At 35.7% G+C, this 24,173-nt stretch overlaps 2 protein-coding genes across 2 annotated transcripts in view; both read left to right on the forward strand.

Annotated features, from left to right (window-relative positions):
* The window catches only part of LOC115886167, a 123,468-nt gene that overhangs the window by 62,841 nt on the left and 36,454 nt on the right, over nucleotides 1-24,173 (forward strand). The window contains exon 23 of the mRNA XM_030905245.1: nucleotides 56-23,933. Coding sequence (XP_030761105.1) covers nucleotides 56-23,933 — 23,878 coding nt within the window. The remainder of the gene's footprint in view (nucleotides 1-55; nucleotides 23,934-24,173) is intronic.
* Nucleotides 1-24,173, forward strand: part of LOC115886201 — a 44,484-nt gene that overhangs the window by 17,911 nt on the left and 2,400 nt on the right. The window lies entirely within an intron of this gene.

Here is a 24,173-nt window from a genome sequence, read left to right on the forward strand (position 1 = left end):
ATTGACATCTAAAATTTTACATGACGAAAAATTATCCTTATCTCCTATTTCTAAGTCACCTGAGCCCCCAGTAAAATCACCATCTCCAGAACACGATAAAGTTCTATTGACATCCAAAATTATTCATGACGAAAAACAATCTTCCGATATTGCTACATCAGCTGAGCCTTTAGCAAAGCCACCTTCTCCAGAACAAAAAGGCGTATTAACTTTTAAAATTTTACAGAAGGAAAGAGAATCCTTATCTCCGATATCTAAGACACCTGAACTCCCAGTAAAATCACCATCCTCAGAACACGATAAAGGAATATTGATATCTAAAACTACTAAGGATGTAAAAGTATCCGAAATTCCTATTTCTAAGTCACCTGAGCCCCCAGTAAAATCACCATCTCCAGAACACGATAAAGAAATATTGACATCCAAAATTATCCATGCCGAAAAACAATCTTCCGATGTTGCTACATCAGCTGAGCCTTTAGCAAAGCCACCTTCTCCAGAACAAAAAGGCGTATTAACTTTTAAAATTTTACAGGAGGAAAGAGAATCCTTATCTTCGATATCTAAGACACATGAACTCCCAGTAAAATCACCATCCTCGGAACACGATAAAGGAATATTGATATCTAAAACTACTAAGGATGTAAAAGAATCCGTAACTCCTATTTCTAAGTCACCTGAGCCCCCAGTAAAATCACCATCTCCAGAACACGATAAAGAAATATTGACATCCAAAATTATCCATGCCGAAAAACAATCTTCTGATATCGCTAGGTCAACTGAGCCCTTAGCAAAGCCAATTTCCCCGGAAGAAAAAGACATATTGATATGTAAAATTTTACATGACGAAAAAGAATCCTTATCTCCTATTTCTAAGTCATCTGAGCCCTCAGTAAAATCACCATCTCCAGAAGAGGATAAAGATATATTGACACCCAAAATTATCCATGACGAAAAACAATCTTCTGATATTGCTAGGTCAACTGTGTCTTTAGAAAAGCCATTTTCCCCGGAAGAAAAAGACGTATTAACATCTAAAATTTTACATGACGAAAAAGAATCCTTATCTCGTATTACTAAGTCACCTAAGCCCCCAGTAAAATCACAATCTCCAGAACACGATAAAGATATATTGACATCCAAAATTATCCATGACGAAAAACAATTTTCTGATATTGCTAGGTCAACTGTGCCTTTAGCAAAGCCAATTTCCCCGGAAGAAAAAGATGTATTGACATCTAAAATTGTACATGACGAAAAAGAAACCTTATCTCCTATTTCTAAGTCATCTGAGCCCTCAGTAAAATCACCATCTCCAGAACACGATAAAGATATATTGACATCCAAAATTATCCATCACCAAAAACAATCTTCTGATATTGCTAGGTCAGCTGAGACTTTTTCAAAGCCACTTTCCCTGCAAAAAAAAGACGTATTGACATCTAAAATTTTACATGACGAAAAAGTATCCTTATCTCCTTTTTCTAAGTCACCTGAGCCCCCAGTTAAACCACCATCTCCAGAATACGATAAAGAAATATTGACTTATAAAATTATCCATGACGAAAAAGCATCCTTATCTCGTATTTCTAAGTCACCTAAGCCTCCAGTAAAATCACCATCTCCAGAACACGATAAAGAAATATTGACATCCAAAATTATCCATGACGAAAAACAATTTTCTGATATTGCTACGTCAACTGAGACTTTAGCAAAGCCACTTTCTCCGGAAGAAAAAGACGTATTGACATCTAAAATTTTACATGACGAAAAAGTATCCTTATCTCCTATTTCTAAGTCACCTGAGCCCCCAGTTAAATCACCATCTCCAGAACACGATAAAGATATATTGACATCCAAAATTATCCATGACGAAAAACAATCTTCTGATATTGCTACGTCAGCTGATACTTTATCAAAGCCACTTTCCCTGGAAGAAAAAGACGTATTGACATCTAAAATTTTACATGATGAAAAAGAATCCTTATCTCCTATTTCTAAGTCACCTGAGCCTCCAGTAAAATCACCATTTCCAGAACACGATAAAGAAATATTGACATCCAAAATCATCCATGCCGAAAAACAATCTTCTGATATTGCTAGGTCAACTGAGCCTTTAGCAAAGCCACTTTCTCCGGAAGAAAAAGACGTATTGACATCTAAAATTTTACATGACGAAAAAGAATCCTTATCTCCTATTTCTAAGTCACATGAGCCCCCAGTAAAATCACCAACTCCAGAACACGATAAAGAAATATTGACATCCAAATTTATCCATGACGAAAAACAATTTTCTGATATCGCTAAGTCAACTGATCCTTTAGCAAAACCATTTTCTCCGGAAGAAAAAGACGTGTTGACATCTAAAATTTTACATGACGAAAAATTATCCTTATCTCCTATTTCTAAGTCACCTGAGCCCCCAGTAAAATCACCATCTCCAGAACACGATAAAGTTATATTGACATCCAAAATTATTCATGACAAAAAACAATCTTCCGATATTGCTACATCAGCTGAGCCTTTAGCAAAGCCACCTTCTCCAGAACAAAAAGGCGTATTAACTTTTAAAATTTTACAGGAGGAAAGAGAATCCTTATCTCCGATATCTAAGACACCTGAACTCCCAGTAAAATCACCATCCTTGGAACACGATAAAGGAATATTGATATCTAAAACTACTAAGGATGTAAAAGAATCTGTAATTCCAATTTCTAAGTCACCTGAGCCCCCAGTAAAATCACCATCTCCAGAACACGATAAAGAAATATTGACATCCAAAATTATCCATGCCGGAAAACAATCTTCCGATGTTGCTACATCAGCTGAGCCTTTAGCAAAGCCACCTTCTCCAGAACAAAAAGGCGTATTAACTTTTAAAATTTTACAGGAGGAAAGAGAATCCTTATCTTCGATATCTAAGACACATGAACTCCCAGTAAAATCACCATCCTCGGAACACGATAAAGGAATATTGATATCTAAAACTACTAAGGATGTAAAAGAATCCGTAACTCCTATTTCTAAGTCACCTGAGCCCCCAGTAAAATCACCATCTCCAGAACACGATAAAGAAATATTGACATCCAAAATTATCCATGCCGAAAAACAATCTTCTGATATTGCTAGGTCAACTGTGTCTTTAGAAAAGCCATTTTCCCCGGAAGAAAAAGACATATTAACATCTAAAATTTTACATGACGAAAAAGAATCATTATCTCGTATTACTAAGTCACCTAAGCCCCCAGTAAAATCACAATCTCCAGAACACGATAAAGATATATTGACATCCAAAATTATCCATGACGAAAAACAATTTTCTGATATTGCTAGGTCAACTGTGCCTTTAGCAAAGCCAATTTCCCCGGAAGAAAAAGATGTATTGACATCTAAAATTTTACATGACGAAAAAGAATCCTTATCTCCTATTTCTAAGTCATCTGAGCCCTCAGTAAAATCACCATCTCCAGAACACGATAAAGATATATTGACATCCAAAATGATCCATCACCAAAAACAATCTTCTGATATTGCTAGGTCAGCTGAGACTTTATCAAAACCACTTTCCCTGGAAAAAAAAGACGTATTGACATCTAAAATTTTACATGTCGAAAAAGTATCCTTATCTCCTTATTCTAAGTCACCTGAGCCCCCAGTTAAACCACCATCTCCAGAATACGATAAAGAAATATTGACTTATAAAATTATCCATGACGAAAAAGAATCCTTATCTCGTATTTCTAAGTCACCTAAGCCTCCAGTAAAATCGCCATCTCCAGAACACGATAAAGAAATATTGACATCCAAAATTATCCATGACGAAAAACAATTTTCTGATATTGCTACGTCAACTGAGACTTTAGCAAAGCCACTTTCTCCGGAAGAAAAAGACGTATTGACATCTAAAATTTTACATGACGAAAAAGTATCCTTATCTCCTATTTCTAAGTCACCTGAGCCCCCAGTTAAATCACCATCTCCAGAACACGATAAAGATATATTGACATCCAAAATTATCCATGACGAAAAACAATCTTCTGATATTGCTACGTCAGCTGATACTTTATCAAAGCCACTTTCCCTGGAAGAAAAAGACGTATTGACATCTAAAATTTTACATGATGAAAAAGAATCCTTATCTCCTATTTCTAAGTCACCTGAGCCTCCAGTAAAATCACCATTTCCAGAACACGATAATGAAATATTGACATCCAAAATCATCCATGCCGAAAAACAATCTTCTGATATTGCTAGGTCAACTGAGCCTTTAGCAAAGCCACTTTCTCCGGAAGAAAAAGACGTATTGACATCTAAAATTTTACATGACAAAAAAGAATCCTTATCTCATATTTCTAAGTCACCTGAGCCCCCAGTAAAATCACCATCTCCAGAACACGATAAAGAAATATTGACATCCAAAATTATCCATGACGAAAAACAATTTTCTGATATCGCTAAGTCAACTGAGCCTTTAGTTAAGCCAATTTCTCCGGAAGAAAAAGACGTATTGACATCTAAAATTTTACATGACGAAAAAGAATCCTTATCTCCTATTTCTGAGTCACCTGAGCCCCCAGTAAAATCACCATCTCCAGAACACGATAAAGAAATATTGACATCAAAAATTTTCCATGACGAAAAACAATTTTCTGATATCGCTAAGTCAACTGAGCCTTTAGCAAAGCCACTTTCTCCGGAAGGAAAAGACGTATTGACATCTAAAATTTTACATGACGAAAAAATATCCTTATCTCCTATTTCTAAGTCACCTGAGCCCCCAGTAAAATCACCATCTCCAGAACACGATAAAGTTATATTGACATCCAAAATTATTCATGACGAAAAACAATCTTCCGATATTGCTACATCAGCTGAGCCTTTAGCAAAGCCACCTTCTCCAGAACAAAAAGGTGAATTAACTTTTAAAATTTTACAGGAGGAAAGAGAATCCTTATCTCCGATATCTAAGACACCTGAACTCCCAGTAAAATCACCATCCTCGGAACACGATAAAGGAATATTGATATCTAAAACTACTAAGGATGTAAAAGAATCCGTAATTCCTATTTCTAAGTCACCTGAGCCCCCAGTAAAATCACCATCTCCAGAACACGATAAAGAAATATTGACATCCAAAATTATCCATGCCGAAAAACAATCTTCTCATATCGCTAGGTCAACTGAACCTTTAGCAAAGCCAATTTTCCCGGCAGAAAAAGACATATTGATATCTAAAATTTTACATGACGAGAAAGAATCGTTATCCCCTATTTCTAAGTTAACTGAGCCCACAGTAAAATCACCATCTCCAGAATACCATAAAGAAATATTGACATCCAAATTTATCCATGACGAAAAACAATTTTCTGACTTTGCTAGGTCAACTAAGCCTTTAGCAAAGCCAATTTCCCCGGAAGAAAAAGACGTATTGACATCTAAAATTTTACATGACGAAAAAGAATCCTTATCTCATATTTTTAAGTCACCTGAGCATCCAGTAAAATCACCATCTCCAGAACACGATAAAGAAATATTGACATCCAAAATTATCCATGACGAAAAACAATCTTCTGATATTGCTAGGTCAACTGAGCCTTTAGCAAAGCCACTTTCCCAGGAAGAAAAAGATGTATTGACATCTAAAATTTTACATGACGAAAAAGAATCCTTATCTCCTATTTCTAAGTCATCTGAGTCCTCAGTAAAATTAACATCTCCAGAACACGATAAAGATAGATATAATAAGCCTTCAAAAATTATCCATGACGAAAAACAATCTTCTGATATTGCTAGGTCAACTGTGCCTTTAGAAAAGCCATTTTCCCCGGAAGAAAAAGACGTATTAACATCTAAAATTTTACATGACGAAAAAGAATCCTTATCTCCTATTTCTAAGTCATCTGAGCCCCCAGTAAAATCATCATCTCCAGAACACGATAAAGATATTTTGACATCCAAAATTATCCATGCCGAAAAACAATCTTCTGATATTGCTACGTCAGCTGAGCCTTTATCAAAGCTACTTTCCCCGGAAGAAAAAGACGTATTGACATCTAAATTTTTACATGACGAAAAAGAATCCTTATCTCCTATTTCTAAGTCATCTGAGCCCTCAGTAAAATCACCATCTCCAGAACACGATAAAGATATATTGACATCCAAAATTATCCATCACCAAAAACAATCTTCTGATATTGCTAGGTCAACTGAGCCTTTAGCAAAGCCAATTTCCCCGGAAGAAACAGACATATTGACATCTAAAATTTTACATGACGAAAAGGAATCGGTATCTCCTATTTCTAAGTCATCTGAGCCCCAAGTAAAATCACCGTCTCCAGAACACGATAAAGATATATTGACATCCAAAATTATCCATGCCGAAAAACAATCTTCTGATATTGCTACGTCAGCTGAACCTTTAGCAAAGCCACTTTCCCCGGAAGAAAAAGACGCATTGACATCTAAAATTTTACATGACGAAAAAGGATCCTTATCTATTATTTCTAAGTCATCTGAGCCCCCAGAGCCACTATCTCCAGAACACGATAAAGATATATTTACATCCAAAATTATCCATGACAAAATACAATCTTCTGATATTGCTACGTCAGCTGAACCTTTAGCAAAGCCACTTTCCCCGGAAGAAAAAGACGTATTGACATCTAAAATTTTACATGACGAAAAAGAATCCTTATCTCTTATTTCTAAGTCACCTGAGCCCCCAGTAAAATCACCATCTCCAGAACACGATAAAGATATAGTGACATCCAAAATTATTTATGACGAAAAACAATCTTCCGGTACTGCTACGTCAGCTGGGCCTTTAGCAAAGCCACTTTCCCCGGAAGAAAAAGACGTATTGGCATCTAAAATTTTACATGACGAAAAAGAATCCTTATCACCTATTTCTAAGTCATCTAAGCCCCCAGTAAAATCACCATCTCCAGAACACGATAAAGAAATATTGACATCCAAAATTATCTATGACGAAAAACAATTTTCTGATATTGCTATGTCAACTGAGCCCACGGTAAAACCACCATCTCCAGAACACTATAAAGAAATATTGACTTCTAAAACTATTAAGTATGAGAAAGAACCCTTGTCTTCTATTTCAAAGTCACCTGAGTCCCTAGTAAAATCACCATCACCAAAACACGGGAAAGAAATATTAACATTTAGAACTCCTAAGGATGAGAAAGAAACCTTGTCTCCTATTTCTAAATCACCTGAGGTACCAATAAAACCACCATCTCCAGAACAAGGTAAAGAAATATTGACTTCTAAAACTACTGAGGATGAAAAAGTATACTTATCTCCTATTTCTATTGAGCCCCTAGTAAAGTCCCCAGAACACGGTAAAGAAATATTGACATCTAAAATTATCCATGATGAAAGACAACCCTCTCATATTGCTAAGTCAACTGAGCTTCTAGTTAAACCACATTCTCCAGAACATAAAGAAGTATTGACTTCTAATATTTTACATGACGAAAGAGAATCCTTGTCTCACATACCTAAGTTACACGATCTTCCAGTTAAATCACCATCTTCTCAACACGATCAAGAAATAGCGAAATCTAATATTATCCAGGATGAACAAGAGTCCTTATCTCCTATTTCTAAGTCACCTGAGCCCCCAGTAAAATCACGATCTCCAGAACACGATAAAGAAATATTTACATCTAAATCTACTAGGGATGAAAAAGAATATTTTTCTCCTATTTCTAAGTCACCTGGGACCCTAGTAAAACCACTATCTCCAGAACACAGTAAAGAAATATTGACAGCTAAAACTCCTAGGGATGAAAAAGAAACATTGTCTTTTATTTCTAAATCACCTGAGGTACCAATAAAACCAACAACTCCAGAAAAAGATAAAGAAATATTGTCTTCTAAAACTCCTAAGGATGAAAAAGAAACCTTGACTCCTATTTCTAAATCACCTGAGGTACCAATAAAAATATCATCTCCAGAACAAGATAAAGAAATATTGACTTCTAAAACCACTAAGGATGGAAAAGTATCCTTATCTCTTATTTCTAAGTTACCTGAGCCCCTAGTAAAACCACCAACTCCAGAACACAGTAAAGAAATGTTGACAGCTAGAATTCCTAAGGATGAAAAAGAAACCTTGTTTACTATTTCTAAATCACCAGAGATACCAATAAAACCAATATCTCCAGAACACGATAAAGAAATATCGAGAGCTGAAACTCCTAAGGATGAAAAAGAAATGTTGTCTCCTACTCCTAAATCACCTGAGGTACCAATAAAACCACCATCTCCAGAACAAGATAAAGAAATATTGACTTCTAAAACTACTAAGGATGAAAAAGGATCCTTATCTCCAATTTCTATGTCACCTGAGCCCCTAGTAAAATCCTCAGAAAACGGTAAAGAAATATTGACATCTAAAATTATCCATGACGAAAGACAAACCTCTCATATTGCTAAGTCAACTGAGCCTCTTGTAATACCACATTCTCCAGAACATAAAGACGTATTGACTTCTAAAATCTTACATGACGCAAGAGAATCCTTGTCTCATATACCTAAGTTACACGACCTTCCATTTAAATCACCATCTTCTGAACACAATCAAGAAATACCGAAATCTAAAATTATCCAGGATGAACAAGAATCCTTATCTCCTATTTCTAAGTCACCTGAATTACCAGTAAAATCACCATTCTCGGAAGAAGATAAAGAAATATTGATATCTAAAACTACTAAGGATGTAAAAGAATCCGTAACTCATATTTCTAAGTCACCTGAACCCCTAGTAAAATCTCCAGAAAACGATAAAGAAATATTGACTTACAAAATTATCCATGACGAAATACAATATTCTCATATTTCTAAGCTAACTGAGCCTCTAGTAAAGCCAATTTCTCCGGAACAAAAAGACGTAATGACATCTAAAATTTTACATGACGAAAAAGAATCCTTATCTCCTATTTCTAAGTTACCTGAGCCCCTAGTAACATCATTATCTCCAGAAGACGATAAAGATATATTGACATCCAAAATTATCCATGACGAAAAACAATCTTCTGATATCGCTAGTTCAGCTGAGCCTTTAGCAAAGCTACTTTCCCCGGAAGAAAAAGACGTATTGACATCTAAAATTTTACATGACGAAAAGGAATCCTTATCTCCTATTTCTAAGTCACCTGAGCCCCCAGTAAAATCACCATCTCCAGAACACGATAAAGAAATATTTACATCTAAATCTACTAGGGATGAAAAAGAATCTTTATCTCCTATTTCTAAGTCACCTGGGACCCTAGTAAAACCACCATCTACAGAACACGGTAAAGAAATATTGACAGCTAGAACTCCTAAGGGTGAAAAAGAAATCTTGTCTCCTATTTCTAAATCACCTCAGGTACCAATAAAACCACCATCTCCGGAACAAGACAAAGAAATATTGACTTCTAGAACTACTAAGGATGAAAAAGAACCCTTGTCTTCTATTTCTAAGTCACCTGAGCCCCTAATAAAACCACCATCTGCAGAACACGGTAAAGAAATATTGACTTCTAGAACTCCTAAGTATGAAAGAGAAACCTTGTCTCCTATTTCTAAATCACCTGAGGTACCAATAAAACCAATATCTCCAGAAGACGATAATGAAATATCGACAGCTAAAACTCCTAAGGATGAAAAAGAAACATTTTCTCCTATTTCGAAATCACCTGAAGTACCAATAAAACAACCCTCTCCAGAACAAGATAAAGAAATATTGAAAGCTAAAACTCCTAAGGATGAAAAAGGAACCTTGTTTCCTCTTTCTAAATTACCTGAGGCACCAATAAAACCACCATCTCCAGAACACGATAAAGAAATATTTACATCTAAATATACTAAAGATGAAAAAGAATCCTTATCTCCTACTTCTAAGTCACCTGTGCCCCTAGTAAAATCATCATCTCCAGAACAGGGTAAAGAAATATTGACAGCTAAAACTCCTAAGGATGAAAAAGAAACCTTGTCTAATATTTCTAAATCACCTGAGGTACCAATAAAACTACCATCTCCAGAAGAGGATAAAGAAATATCGACAGCTAAAACTCCTAAGGATGAAAAAGGAACATTGTCTTCTGTTTCTATATCACCTGAGGTACCAATAACACCACCATCTCCAGAACAAGATAAAGAAATAATTACTTCTAAAACTACTAAGGATGAAAAAGTATCCTTATCTCCTATTTCTATGTCACCTGAGCCCTTAGTAAAATACCCAGAACACGGTAAAGAAATATTGACATCTAAAATTTTCTATGACGAAAGACAATCCTCTCATATTGTTAAGTCAACTGAGCCTCTAGTAAAACCACATTCTCCGGAACATAAAGATGTATTGACTTCTAAAATTTTACATGACGAAAGAGAATCCTTGTCTCTTATACCCAAGTTACACGATTTCCCAGCTAAATCACCATCTTCTGAACACGACCAAGAAATACTGAAATCTAGAATTACTAAGGATGAAAAAGAATCCTTATCTCCTATTTCTATGTCACCCGAGCTCCCAGTTAAATCACAGTCTTCTGAACAGAATCAAGAGATGCTGAAATCTAAAATTATTCAGGATGAACAAGAATACTTCGTGTCTCCAAAACACGATAAAGAAATATTGTCTAAATTTATCCATGATGAGAGACAATACTCTCATAATCCTAAGTCAACTGAGCCTCTAGTAAAGCCACTTTCTCCAGAAAAAAAAGACGTATTCGCATCTATAGTTTTACTGGATGAAGCAGAGTCACTATCTCCTATAACTAAGTCTCCTGAAATCCTAGTAAAATCACCATCCTCGGAATATGATAAAGAAATATTGAAATCTAAAACTTCTAAGGATGAAAAAGAAACCTTGTCTCCTATTTCTAAATCACCTGAGGTACCAATAAGTCCACCATCTCAGGAACACTATAAAGAAGTATTGACATCTACAATTGTCCATGATGAAAAACTATTCTCTCGTATTCCTAAGTCAACTGACCCTCTAGTAAAGCCACTTTCTCCGGAACAAAAGGACGTATTGACATCTAAAATGTTACAAGACGAAAGAGAATCTTTATTACCTATCTCTAAGTCACCTGAACTCCAAGTAAAATTACCATCCTCGGAACACGATAACGAAATATTGACATCTAAAATTATCCATGACGATAGACTATCCCCTCATATTCCTAAGTCAACTGAGACTCTAGCAAAGCCACATTACCCGGAAGAAAAATACGTATTGACATCTAAAATTTTACAGGACGAAAAGGAATCCCTATCTCCTATATCCAAGTCCCCTGAACTCTCAGTAAGATCACCATTCTCGGAACACGATAAAGAAATATTAACATCTGAATCTCCTAATGATGAAAAAGAAACCTTGTCTCCTATTTCTAAATCACCTGAGGTACCAATAAAACCACCATCTCCAGAAGAAGATAAAGAAATATTGACTTCTAAGACTACTCGGGATGAAAATGGATACTTATCTCCTATTTGTATGTCACCTGAGCCCCTAGTAAAATCCCTAGAACACTGTAAAGAAATATTGACATCTAAAATTATCAATGACGAAAGAAAATCCCCTCATATAGCCAAGTCATCTGAGCCTCTAGGAAAACCACATTCTCTGGAATATAAAGTATTGACTTCTAAAATTTTACAGGACGAAAGTGAATCCATGTGTCTTATACCTAAGTTACACGATCTCTCAGTTAAATCACCTGAATACGATCAAGAAATACTGAATTCTAAAATTACTAAGGATGAAATAGGATCATTACCTCCTATTTCTATGTCACCTGAGTTCCCAATTAAATCGCCGTCTTCTCAAAACGATCGAGAAATACTGAAACCTAAAATTATTCAGTATGAACAAGAATCCTTAGCTCCTATTTCTAAGTCACCTGAGCCCCCAGTAAAATCTGCATCTCCAGAGCACGATAAAGTAATATTGACTTCTAAGTTTATCCAAGATGAAGGGCAATCCTCTCATATTCCCAAGTCAACTGAGCCACAAGTAAAGCCACCTTCTCCGGAACAAAAAGACTTATTCACTTCTAAAACTTTACACGACGAAGAAGATTCCTTATCTCCTATCTTTAAGTCATCCGAGCTCCCAATTAAATCACCGTCTTCTGAGCACGATAAAAAAATATTGACATCTAAAACTACCAAGGATGAAAAAGAATCATTATCTCCTATTTCTATGTCACCTGAGCCCTTAGTAAAATCCCCAGAACACGGTAAAGGAATACTAACATCTAAAATTACCCATGACGAAAGGAAATCTTTTCATATTCCTAAATCAACTGAGCCTCCAGTAAAGCAACATTCTCCGGAACATAAAGACGTATTGACTTCTAAAATTTCACATGAAGAAAGAGAATCCTTGTCTCTTATACCTAAGTTACACGATCTCCCAGTTAAATTACCATCTTCTGAACACGACCGAGAAATAATGAAATCTAAAATTATTCAGGATGAACAAGAATCCTTATCTCCTATTCCTAAGTCACCTGAGCCTCCAGTAAAATCACCATCTCCAGAACACGATAAAGAAATATTGACAGCTAAAACTACTAAGGATGAAAAAGAAACCTTGTCTCCTATTTCTAAATCACCTGAGCTTCCAATTAAATCACCGCCTTCTGAATACAATAAAGAAATATTGAAATCAAAAATTATTCATGATGAACAAAATTTCTTATCTCCTATTTCTAAGTCACCTGAGACCCCAGTAAAATCACCATCTCCAGAACACGATAAAGAAATATTGACAGCTAAAACTACTAAGGATGAAAAAGAAACCTTGTCTCCTATTTCTAAATCACTTGAGCTCCCAATTAAATCACCGTCTTCTGAACACAAAAAAGAAATACTGCAATCTAAAATTATTCATGGTGAACAAGTATCCCTATCTCCCATTCCTAAGTCACCTGAGTCCCCAGTAAAATCACCATATCCAGAACACGATAAAGAAATATTGAAAGCTAAAACTACTAAGGATGAAAAAGAAATATTGTCTCCTATTTCTAAATCACCTGAGGTAGCAATAAAACCAATATTTCCAGAACACGCTAAAGAAATATCGACAGCTAAAAATCCTAAGGATGAAAACAAAATATTGTTTTCTATTTCTAAATCACTTGAGGTACCAATAAAACCACCATCCCCAGAACAAGATAAAGAAATATTGACTTCTAAAACTACTAAGGATGAGAAAGAATACTTACTTCCTATTTCTAAGTCATCTGAGCTCCTAGTAAAATCACCATCTCCAGAACACGGCAAAGAAATATTGACGTCTAAATTTATCCATGACGAAAGACAATCCTCTCATATTCCTAAGTCAACTAAGCCCCCAGAAAAATCACCATCTACCGAACACGATAAAGAAATATTAACGTCTAAAACTCCTAAGGATGAAAAAGAAACCTTGCCTACTATTTCTAAATCACCTGAGCCCCTAGTAAAATCGCCATCTCCAGATCACGGTAAAGAAATATTGACACCTAAAATTGTCCATGACGACGGACAATCCTCTGATATTTCTAAGTCACCTGAGCCCCTAGTAAAATCACCATCTCCAGAATACGATAAAGAAATATTGACAGCTAAATCTTCAAAGGATGAAAAAGAAACCTTGTCTCCTATTTCGAAATCACCTGAAGTACCGATAAAACTAAAATCTCCAAAACACGATAAAGAAATATTGACAGCTAAAACTCCTAAGGATGAAAAAGAAAACTTGTCTCCTATTTCTAAATCACCTGAGACCCTAGTAAAATCACCATCTCCAGAACACGGTAAAGAAATATTGACACCTAAAATTGTCCATGACGACAGACAATCCTCTGATATTCCTAAGTCACCTGAGCCCCCAGAAAAATCACCATCTACCGCACACGATAAAGAATTATTGACGCCTAAAACTCCTAAGGATGAAAAAGTCTTGTCTCCTCTTTCTAAATCACCTGAGCCCCTAGTAAAATCACCATCTCCAGATCACGGTAAAGAAATATTGACATCTAAAATTGTCCATGACGACAGACAATCCTCTGATATTCCTAAGTCACCTGAGCCTGTAGTAAAATCCCCATCTCCAGAATACGATAAAGAAATATTGATAGCTAAATCTCTAAAGGATGAAAAAGAAACCTTGTCTACTATTTCTAAATCACCTGAGCCCCTAGTAAAATCCCCAACTCCAGATCACAGTAAAGAAATATTGACACCTAAAATTGTCCATGACGACGGACAATCCTCTGATATTCCTAAGTCACCTGAACCCCTAGTAAAATCACCATCTCCAGAATACGATAAAGAAATATTGACAGCTAAATCTCCAAAGGATGAAAAAGAAACCTTGTCTCCTATTTCCAAATCACCTGAAGTACCGATAAAACTAAAATCTCCAGAACACGATAAAGAAATATTGACAGCTATAACTCATAAGGATGAAAAAGAAACCTTGTCTCCTATTTCTAAGTCGCCTGAGACCCTAGTAAAATCACCACCTCCAGATCACGGTAAAGAAATATTGACATCTAAAATAGTCCATGACGACAGACAATCCTCTGATATTCCTACGTCACCTGAGCCCGTAGTAAAATTACCATCTCCAGAATACGATAAAGAAGTATTGACAGCTAAAACTCCTAAGGTTGAAAAAGAAACCTTGTCTCCTATTTCTATATCACCTGAGCCCCTAGTAAAATCACCATCTCCAGATCACGGTAAAGAAATATTTACATCTAAGATTGTCCATGACGACAGACAATCCTCTGATATTCCTAAGTCACCTGAGCCTGTAGTAAAATCCCCATCTCCAGAATACGATAAAGAAATATTGATAGCTAAATCTCTAAAGGATGAAAAAGAAACCTTGTCTCCTATTTCTAAATCGCCTGAGACCCTAGTAAAATCAGCATCTCCAGATCACGGTAAAGTAATATTGACATCTAAAATTGTCCATGACGACAGACAATCCTCTGATATTCCTAAGTCACCTGAGCCCGTAGTAAAATCACCATCTCCAGAATACGATAAAGAAGTATTGACAGCTAAAACTCCTAAGGATGAAAAAGAAACCTTGTCTCCTATTTCTAAATCGCCTGAGACCCTAGTAAAATCACCATCTCCAGATCACGGTAAAGAAATATTGACATCTAAGATTGTCCATGACGACAGACAATCCTCTGATATTCCTAAGTCACCTGAGCCTGTAGTAAAATCACCATCTCCAGAATACGATAAAGAAATATTGATAGCTAAATCTCCAAAGGATGAAAAAGAAACCTTGTCTCCTATTTCCAAATCACCTGAAGTACCGATAAAACTAAAATCTCCAAAACATGATCAAGAAATATTGACAGCTAAAACTCCTAAGGATGAAAAAGAAACCTTGTCTCCTATTTCTAAATCACCTGAGCCCCTAGTAAAATCACCATCTCCAGAACACGGTAAAGAAATACTGACACTTAAAATTGTCCATGACGACAGACAATCCTCTGATATTCCTAAGTCACCTGAGCCCCTAGTAAAATCACCATCTCCAGAACACGGTAAAGAAATATTGACAGCTAAATATCTAAAGGATGAAAAAGAAACCTTGTCTCATATTTCCAAATCACCTGAAGTACCGATAAAACTAAAATCTCCAAAACATTATCAAGAAATATTGACAGCTAAAACTCCTAAGGATGAAAAAGAAACCTTGCCTCCTATTTCTAAACCACCTGAGCCCCTAGAAAAATCACCATCTCCAGGACACGGTAAAGAAATACTGACAGCTAAATCTCTAAAGGATGAAAAAGAAACCTTGTCTCATATTTCCAAATCACCTGAAGTACCGATAAAACTAAGATCTCCAGAACACGATAAAGAAATATTGACAGCTTTAACTCATAAGGATGAAAAAGAAACCTTGTCTCCTATTTCTAAATCGCCTGAGAACCTAGTAAAATCACCATCACCAGATCACGGTAAAGAAATATTGACATCTAAAATTGTCCATGACGACGGACAATCCTCTGATATTCCTAAGTCACCTGAACCCCTAGTAAAATCACCATCTCCAGAATACGATAAAGAAATATTGACAGCTAAATCTCCAAAGGATGAAAAAGAAACCTTGCCTCCTATTTCTAAATCGCCTGAGAACCTAGTAAAATCACCATCACCAGATCACGGTAAAGAAATATTGACATCTAAAATTGTCCATGACGACGGACAATCCTCTGATATTCCTAAGTCACCTGAGCCTGTAGTAAAATCCCCATCTCCAGAATACGATAAAGAAATATTGATAGCTAAATCTCTAAAGGATGAAAAAGAAACCTTGTCTACTATTTCTAAATCACCTGAGCCCCTAGTAAAATCGCCATCTCCAGATCACAGTAAAGAAATATTGACACCTAAAATTGTCCATGACGACGGACAATCCTCTGATATTCCTAAGTCACCTGAACCCCTAGTAAAATCACCATCTCCAGAATACGATAAAGAAATATTGACAGCTAAATCTCCAAAGGATGAAAAAGAAACCTTGTCTCCTATTTCCAAATCACCTGAAGTACCGATAAAACTAAAATCTCCAGAACACGATAAAGAAATATTGACAGCTATAACTCATAAGGATGAAAAAGAAACCTTGTCTCCTATTTCTAAATCGCCTGAGACCCTAGTAAAATCACCACCTCCAGATCACGGTAAAGAAATATTGACATCTAAAATTGTCCATGACGACAGACAATCCTCTGATATTCCTAAGTCACCTGAGCCCGTAGTAAAATTACCATCTCCAGAATACGATAAAGAAGTATTGACAGCTAAAACTCCTAAGGTTGAAAAAGAAACCTTGTCTCCTATTTCTATATCACCTGAGCCCCTAGTAAAATCACCATCTCCAGATCACGGTAAAGAAATATTGACATCTAAGATTGTCCATGACGACAGACAATCCTCTGATATTCCTAAGTTACCTGAGCCTGTAGTAAAATCCCCATCTCCAGAATACGATAAAGAAATATTGATAGCTAAATCTCTAAAGGATGAAAAAGAAACCTTGTCTCCTATTTCTAAATCGCCTGAGACCCTAGTAAAATCATCATCTCCAGATCACGGTAAAGTAATATTAACATCTAAAATTGTCCATGACGACAGACAATCCTCTGATATTCCTAAGTCACCTGAGCCCGTAGTAAAATCACCATCTCCAGAATACGATAAAGAAGTATTGACAGCTAAAACTCCTAAGGATGAAAAAGAAACCTTGTCTCCTATTTCTAAATCGCCTGAGACCCTAGTAAAATCACCATCTCTAGATCACGGTAAAGAAATATTGACATCTAAGATTGTCCATTACGACAGACAATCCTCTGATATTCCTAAGTCACCTGAGCCTGTAGTAAAATCACCATCTCCAGAATACGATAAAGAAATATTGATAGCTAAATCTCCAAAGGATGAAAAAGAAACCTTGTCTCCTATTTCCAAATCACCTGAAGTACCGATAAAACTAAAATCTCCAAAACATGATCAAGAAATATTGACAGCTAAAACTCCTAAGGATGAAAAAGAAACCTTGTCTCCTATTTCTAAATCACCTGAGCCCCTAGTAAAATCACCATCTCCAGAACACGGTAAAGAAATATTGACAGCTAAATATCTAAAGGATGAAAAAGAAACCTTGTCTCATATTTCCAAATCACCTGAAGTACCGATAAAACTAAAATCTCCAAAACACGATAAAAAAATATTGACAGCTAAAACTCCTAAGGATGAAAAAGAAATCTTGTCTACTATTTCTAAATCACCTGAGCCCCTAGTAAATTCACCATCTCCAGAACATGGTAAAGAAATATTGACACCTAAAATTGTCCATGACGACAGACAATCCTCTGATATTCCTAAGTCACCTGAGCCCACAGAAAAATCACCATCTACCGCACACGATAAAGAATTATTGACGTATAAAACTCCTAAGGATGAAAAAGTATTTTGTCCTCTTTCTAAATCACCTGAACCTCTAGTAAAATCACCATCTCCAGATCACGGTAAAGAAATATTGACATCTAAAATTGTTCATGACGACAGACAATCCTCTGATATTCCTAAGTCACCCGAGCCCCGAGTAAAATCACCATCTCCAGAATACGATAAAGAAATATTGACAGCCAAATCTCTAAAGGATGAAAAAGAAACCTTGTCTACTCTTTCCAAATCACCTGAAATACCGATAAAACTAAAATCTCCAAAACAGGATAAAGAAATATTGACAGCTAAAACTCCTAAGGTTGAAAAAGAAACATTGTCTCCTATTTCTAAATCACCTGAGCCCCTAGTAAAATCACCATCTCCAGAACACGGTAAAGAAATACTGACACGTAAAATTGTCCATGACGACAGACAGTCCTCTGATATTACTAAGTCACCTGAGGCCCTAGTAAAATCACCATCTCCAGAACACGGTAAAGAAATATTGACAGCTAAATCTCTAAAGGATGAAAAAGAAACCTTGTCTCATATTTCCAAATCACCTGAGGTACCGATAAAACGAAAATCTCCACAACACGATAAAGAAATATTGACAGCTATAGCTCATAAGAATGAAAAAGAAACCTTGTGTCCAATTTCTAAATCGCCTGAGACCCTAGTAAAATCACCATCTCCAGATTACGGTAAAGAAATATTGACATCTAAAATTGTCCATGACGACAGACAATCCTCTGATATTCCTAAGTCACCTGAGCCCGTAGTAAAATCACCATCTCCAGAATACGATAAAGAAATATTGACAGCTAAATCTCCAAAGGATGAAAAAGAAACCTTGTCTCCTATTTCCAAATCACCTGAATTACCGATAAAACTAAAATCTTCAAAAGACGATAAAGAAATATTGACAGCTAAATCTCCTAAGGATGAAAAAGAAACCTTGTCTCCTATTTCTAAATCACCTGAGGTACCAATAAAACTACCATCTCCAGAACAAGATAAAGAAATGTTGACTTCTAAAACTACTATAGATGAAAAAGAATCCTTATTTCTTATTTCTATGTCAACTGAGCCCCTCGAAAAATCATCATCTCCAGAACACGATAGAGAAATATTGACTTCTAAAACTCCTAAGGATGAAAAAGCACCCTTGTCTTCTATTCCTAAATCACCTGAACCCCTAGTAAAATCATCATCCCCAGAACACGGTAAAGAAATATCGACAGCTAAAACTTCTAAGGATGAAAATGAAATATTTTCTCCTATTTCTAAATCACCTGAGCCCCTAGTAAAATCACCATCTCCAGAACACGGTAAAGAAATATTGACACCTAAAATTGTCCATGACGACAGACAATCCTCTAATATTCCTAAGTCAACTGAGCCTCTAGTAAAGCCACCTTCTCCGGAACAAAAAGACGTATTGACTTCTAAAATTTTATATGAAGAAAAAGAATCTCCTATTTCTAAGTCACCCGAGCTCCCATTAAAATCACCATCTTCTGAACACGATAAAAAAATACTGAACTCTAGAATTATTCAGGATGAACAAGAATCCTTAATTCCTATTTCTAAGTCACCTGAACCCCTTGTAAAATCACCATCTCCAGAATACGATAAAGAAATATTGACATCTGAAATTATCCATGACGAAAGACAATCCTCCCATATTCCTAAGTCTCTAACAACAGAGCCTCAAGTAAAGCCACATTCTCCGAAACAAAAAGACGTAATGACTTCTAAAACTTTACAAGACAAAAGAGAATCCTTATCTTCTATATCTAAGTCATCTGAAATCCCAGTAAGATCACCATCCCCGGAACACGATAAAGAAATATTGTCATCTAAAATTACCAAAGATGAAAAAGAATTCTTATCTTCTATTTCTAAGTCACCTGAGCCCCTAGTAAAATCATCATCTCCAGAACACGATAAAGAAATATTAACATCTAAAATTATCCATGACGAAAAACAATCTTTTCATATTCCTAAGTTAACGGAGCCTCTAATAAAACCACATTCTCCGGAACAAAAGGAACAAAAAGTAGTAATGACTTCTAAAGCTTTACATGACGAAAGAGACTCCTTATCTCCTACCAAAGATGAAAAAGAACCTTTAACTTTATCTCCTATTTCTAAGTCACTCAAGCTCCCAGTTAAATCACCATCTTCAAAATACGATAAAGAAATATTGAAATCTAATATTAGCCATGACGAAAGACAATCCTCTCATATTCCTAAGTCAACGGAGCTTCTAGTAAAGACACCTTCTCCGGAACAAAAAGACGTATTGACTTCTAAAACTTTACACGACGAAAAGGAATCCTTATCTCCTATATCTAAGTCATCTGAACTCCCGGTAAAATCACCATCCCCGGAACACGATAAAGAAATAATATCATCTAAAATTACCAAAGATGGAAAAGAATCATCATCTCCTATTACTAAGTCACCTGAGCCCCTTGTAAAATCACCATCTCCAGAATACGATAAAGAAATATTGACATCTAAAATTATACATGACGAAAGAAAATATTCTCATTTTCCTAAGTCAACTGAGCCTCTAGTAAAGGCACCTTCTCCGGAACAAAAAGACGTACTGATTTCTAAAATTTTTAATGACGAAAAAGAGTCCCTATCTCCTATTTCTAAGTCACCTGAACTCTCAGTAAAATCACCATCCCCGGAATACGATAAAGAAATATTGACATCTAAATCTACTAAGGATGATAAAGAATTCTTATATCCTATTTCTAAGCCACCTGAGCCCCTAGTGAAATCACTATCTCCGGAACGCAATAAAGAAATATGGGAATCTAAAATTATTCAGGATAAAGAAGAATCACTGTCCCCTATTTCAAAGTCGCCTGAATCCCTAGTAGAATCATTATTTACGGAACATGATAACGTAATATTGAGATCTCAAATTATTCAGCAAGGAAAAGGATCCTTATCTCCTATTGCTAAATCACCTGAGATCCTAGTAAAACTACCACATCCGGAGATTTATAAAGAAATACTGAGTTCTAAAATTATCCATGACGAAAAAGAATCCTTAATGAAAAAAGAATCTGTAATATCTAAGTCACCTCAGTCTCCGGTAACTCCGGTAAAACCATCTCTAGAACAAGATAAAGTAATATTGAGTCCTAAAATTTTACATGACAAAATAGAATCTCCAATTTGTATATCATCTGAGTCTCCAGTAAAACCACTATGTCCGGAAAAAGGCCTTGAAAAAGAAATACTGACATCTAGAACCATTTCTAATGATGAAATAGCAATATCTTCTGAGACAAATGAACAGTCAGGAAAAACATCGACAAAGACTTTGAACAAAGTCGAATATTTGACGCCGGTAAAACTGTTATCTCGAAGATCTGACGAGGAAACACTTTTACCTAATAATTTGGACCTTTTAGAAACTGTTGTGGACATAAGTCCTAAACCATCAGAACCGTTTATAAAATCCATCACTGTAGAATTTGAAAAGCAATTTACAAAGTGTCCGGCTTCCAATTTATCTGAAAATGTTTCAAGCTCTACTAAAATACTCGGACAGGATATACAGTTCAAATCTGGTAATATCGATAATTTATCTAAACGTTTTGCTACTAAATCACATCAATCCGCTTCTAAGTCGATATCACATCAAACCACGGATTACGGAAGAAAAATAAAACCATTATCAGAAATAACAATTTCTAAATCCTCGAAGATAACTGAAAAGTCTACCGACATCACCAATAATTTATCAAAGACAAATCAATTTCCGCAACAGTCCAATAAATCATCTTTATCTGATATCAATAAGGAATGTCCTAAATCAACTTTATCGAAAACAGATTTTGAGAAGTTTTCCCCAAAAAATCTTACAGATATTAAATACAATGAAACTAGCAAAAAGTTTGTCAAATTTGATCGACGCTGCACTGAGCTAATTGACGAAAAAAAGGAAGATATTTATCTGAAACGTACAAAAGAGGTTAAAGGCAAAACAACTATGACAGGAAATATAATTTCGTCGAAAAAATCTACCAGCAAGAGCGGAAATATTGTAGAACAGCCTGCAGATAATATGTCCCTATTAAAGTCATGTGGAGTTGGACAAAACAAAGAAATGTCTAGAAGAACTACTAAGGCCATTAATAAAACATCAAAACGTACACTAGTTGCCAATACCAAATCCTTCGAATCAGATTACGGAGTAGCGTCGTCTAAATATTATCCCACTAATATTAATATGTCTGACGACATTTTGGAAATTACATTACAACCGGAAGACCTTACATTACAAACAAAATCGAAAGACAAAGGATTGAATAAAATTTCAAAATCATACGCCTCCAAAAGATCCAGTACCTACAAATTACCAAAAACTGTTAGCGATGACAATATTAGTTCAGACGATGAAAATAGAGCAACGGTTAAGAAAGGAAATTACTTGAAAAAAACTTTAAAACCCAGGTCTTTGAAAGGTTTAGATGCATCAGTTGACAAACCGTTAGAAAGCAATCAATTCATAGAAGGTATGTCTAAAAGTCCCAAGAGAATTAGAAAACATATACCGTTGAAGAAGACATGTGAAGACCCCGATACCTCTAAAATACCATCTACACCGAAAAAGTATGACAATCGCGTACATGGTTATATGTTATCTACTGTTTCTCGAAACATGAAAATTGATAAAGATATCGTCAGGGAAAAAAAGGAGGTAGATAATATTAATGAAAAACTTAGAAAATCTCACAAAATCGCAAATGAAAAACAACAAGCTTCTCAAAGTATCGCTAAACCGAGAAAAACTAGTCTAGTAGAAGAATGCAAACCTAAGCAATCTTATGAAAAACATAGCGTACCAACGGAACATAAAAAAGGATCGTCTAAAGAAGGGACTCCGATAAAAAATATTAAAAAATGCGAAAAAAAACTTGTAGATGATAAATCTTTAACTCAAAAAATTCATCATTCTTCGGTCGCTAAAATTGAAAACATATTTCCAGACCAGAAGAAAACTGTTAAGGATAAAAGTCATAAAGAAATAATTTATACTGAAATTACTCCTAACCTTGAGATGAACGATGTTGAGATTAAAATATATAAAACCGATTATAGTACATTGACAGAAATGCGCAAAGCAAGTCCATCACCAACTAAATTGAAACGCACAATTTTAAGTGAACATATCAAAAAGCTTCCTTCAAATGGAAAACAACCGTCCCATAAATTCGATATCGACAAAACTGTTCAATTTGCTGACCGTGTCCGAAGTCAGTCTGTCATTTCGACGACTTATCATGAGCTGCAGGAGGAAAATGCTACAAGTACATGCCCAACATCGCTGCCTGGTAGCCCGGTTCGAACAAGATCAGCCAATGGTGGTACAAAAATCACTTCTGAAGTTTTTACTAGAATTCAAAATCATTCAGGTTCAATTGAAGTAGTTTACAGGCAACCTTACGAGAATATCAGGCGTGTCGCTTCCTTACTAAAAAATGAAACTGAAATGTCGCTTATTGACACAACAGATTCAAGCTTGTCTGAATCTGTGGCACTACCAAGCAGTCCATCTGATCATGAAATTAGTTCAGATGCAAATGGAAAAATTAAGTCTGTTTCACCTACCTCACCGTGGCATCGTAAGTCTTTAGAGAATGCACATAGAGTCTCAGATTTAATTACTTGTGCAATGCCGATTGGAGAGTCCCTTCAACCGTATGAAGACTCTAGTTTAACTTTGGCGAGACAAATGGTATTAGCACAATATGAGAAAAAAGTTTTAGATGATCAGAAGCATGTTGAACCCGCTCAAAAGACAGAAGAAAGATTATCTCCGATATTAAGTGTTGAAGCCGTATCTCCTCCCAGAAAAGTATTCAAGTCTTCTCGCAAAGCAGTAAAATTGGAAGGAGATACAACTCAAGGTAACCCTTCTTTGGTGCTACCTGATATACCGATGACATCCCACAGCATGGCTTCTCGAATAGACATATATGAAGAGGTATAATTCTCTAGTAAATAGCCTATTGCTTTAGGACTAAAACAGCTATGCCCATTTCTAGTTGCATGATTTTGTCATTATTATTCGTCTCATTTATTCAAGGTAGGTAAATTATCTTTCTAATCTTCTTAATTGATCAATTTAATTAGTCCGGAGGAGGCAA

Source organism: Sitophilus oryzae, unplaced genomic scaffold (genome assembly GCF_002938485.1).
Source record: "Sitophilus oryzae breed Bouriz unplaced genomic scaffold, Soryzae_2.0 scaffold_1126_pilon_pilon, whole genome shotgun sequence".
Classification (NCBI taxonomy): Eukaryota; Metazoa; Arthropoda; class Insecta; order Coleoptera; family Curculionidae; genus Sitophilus; species Sitophilus oryzae.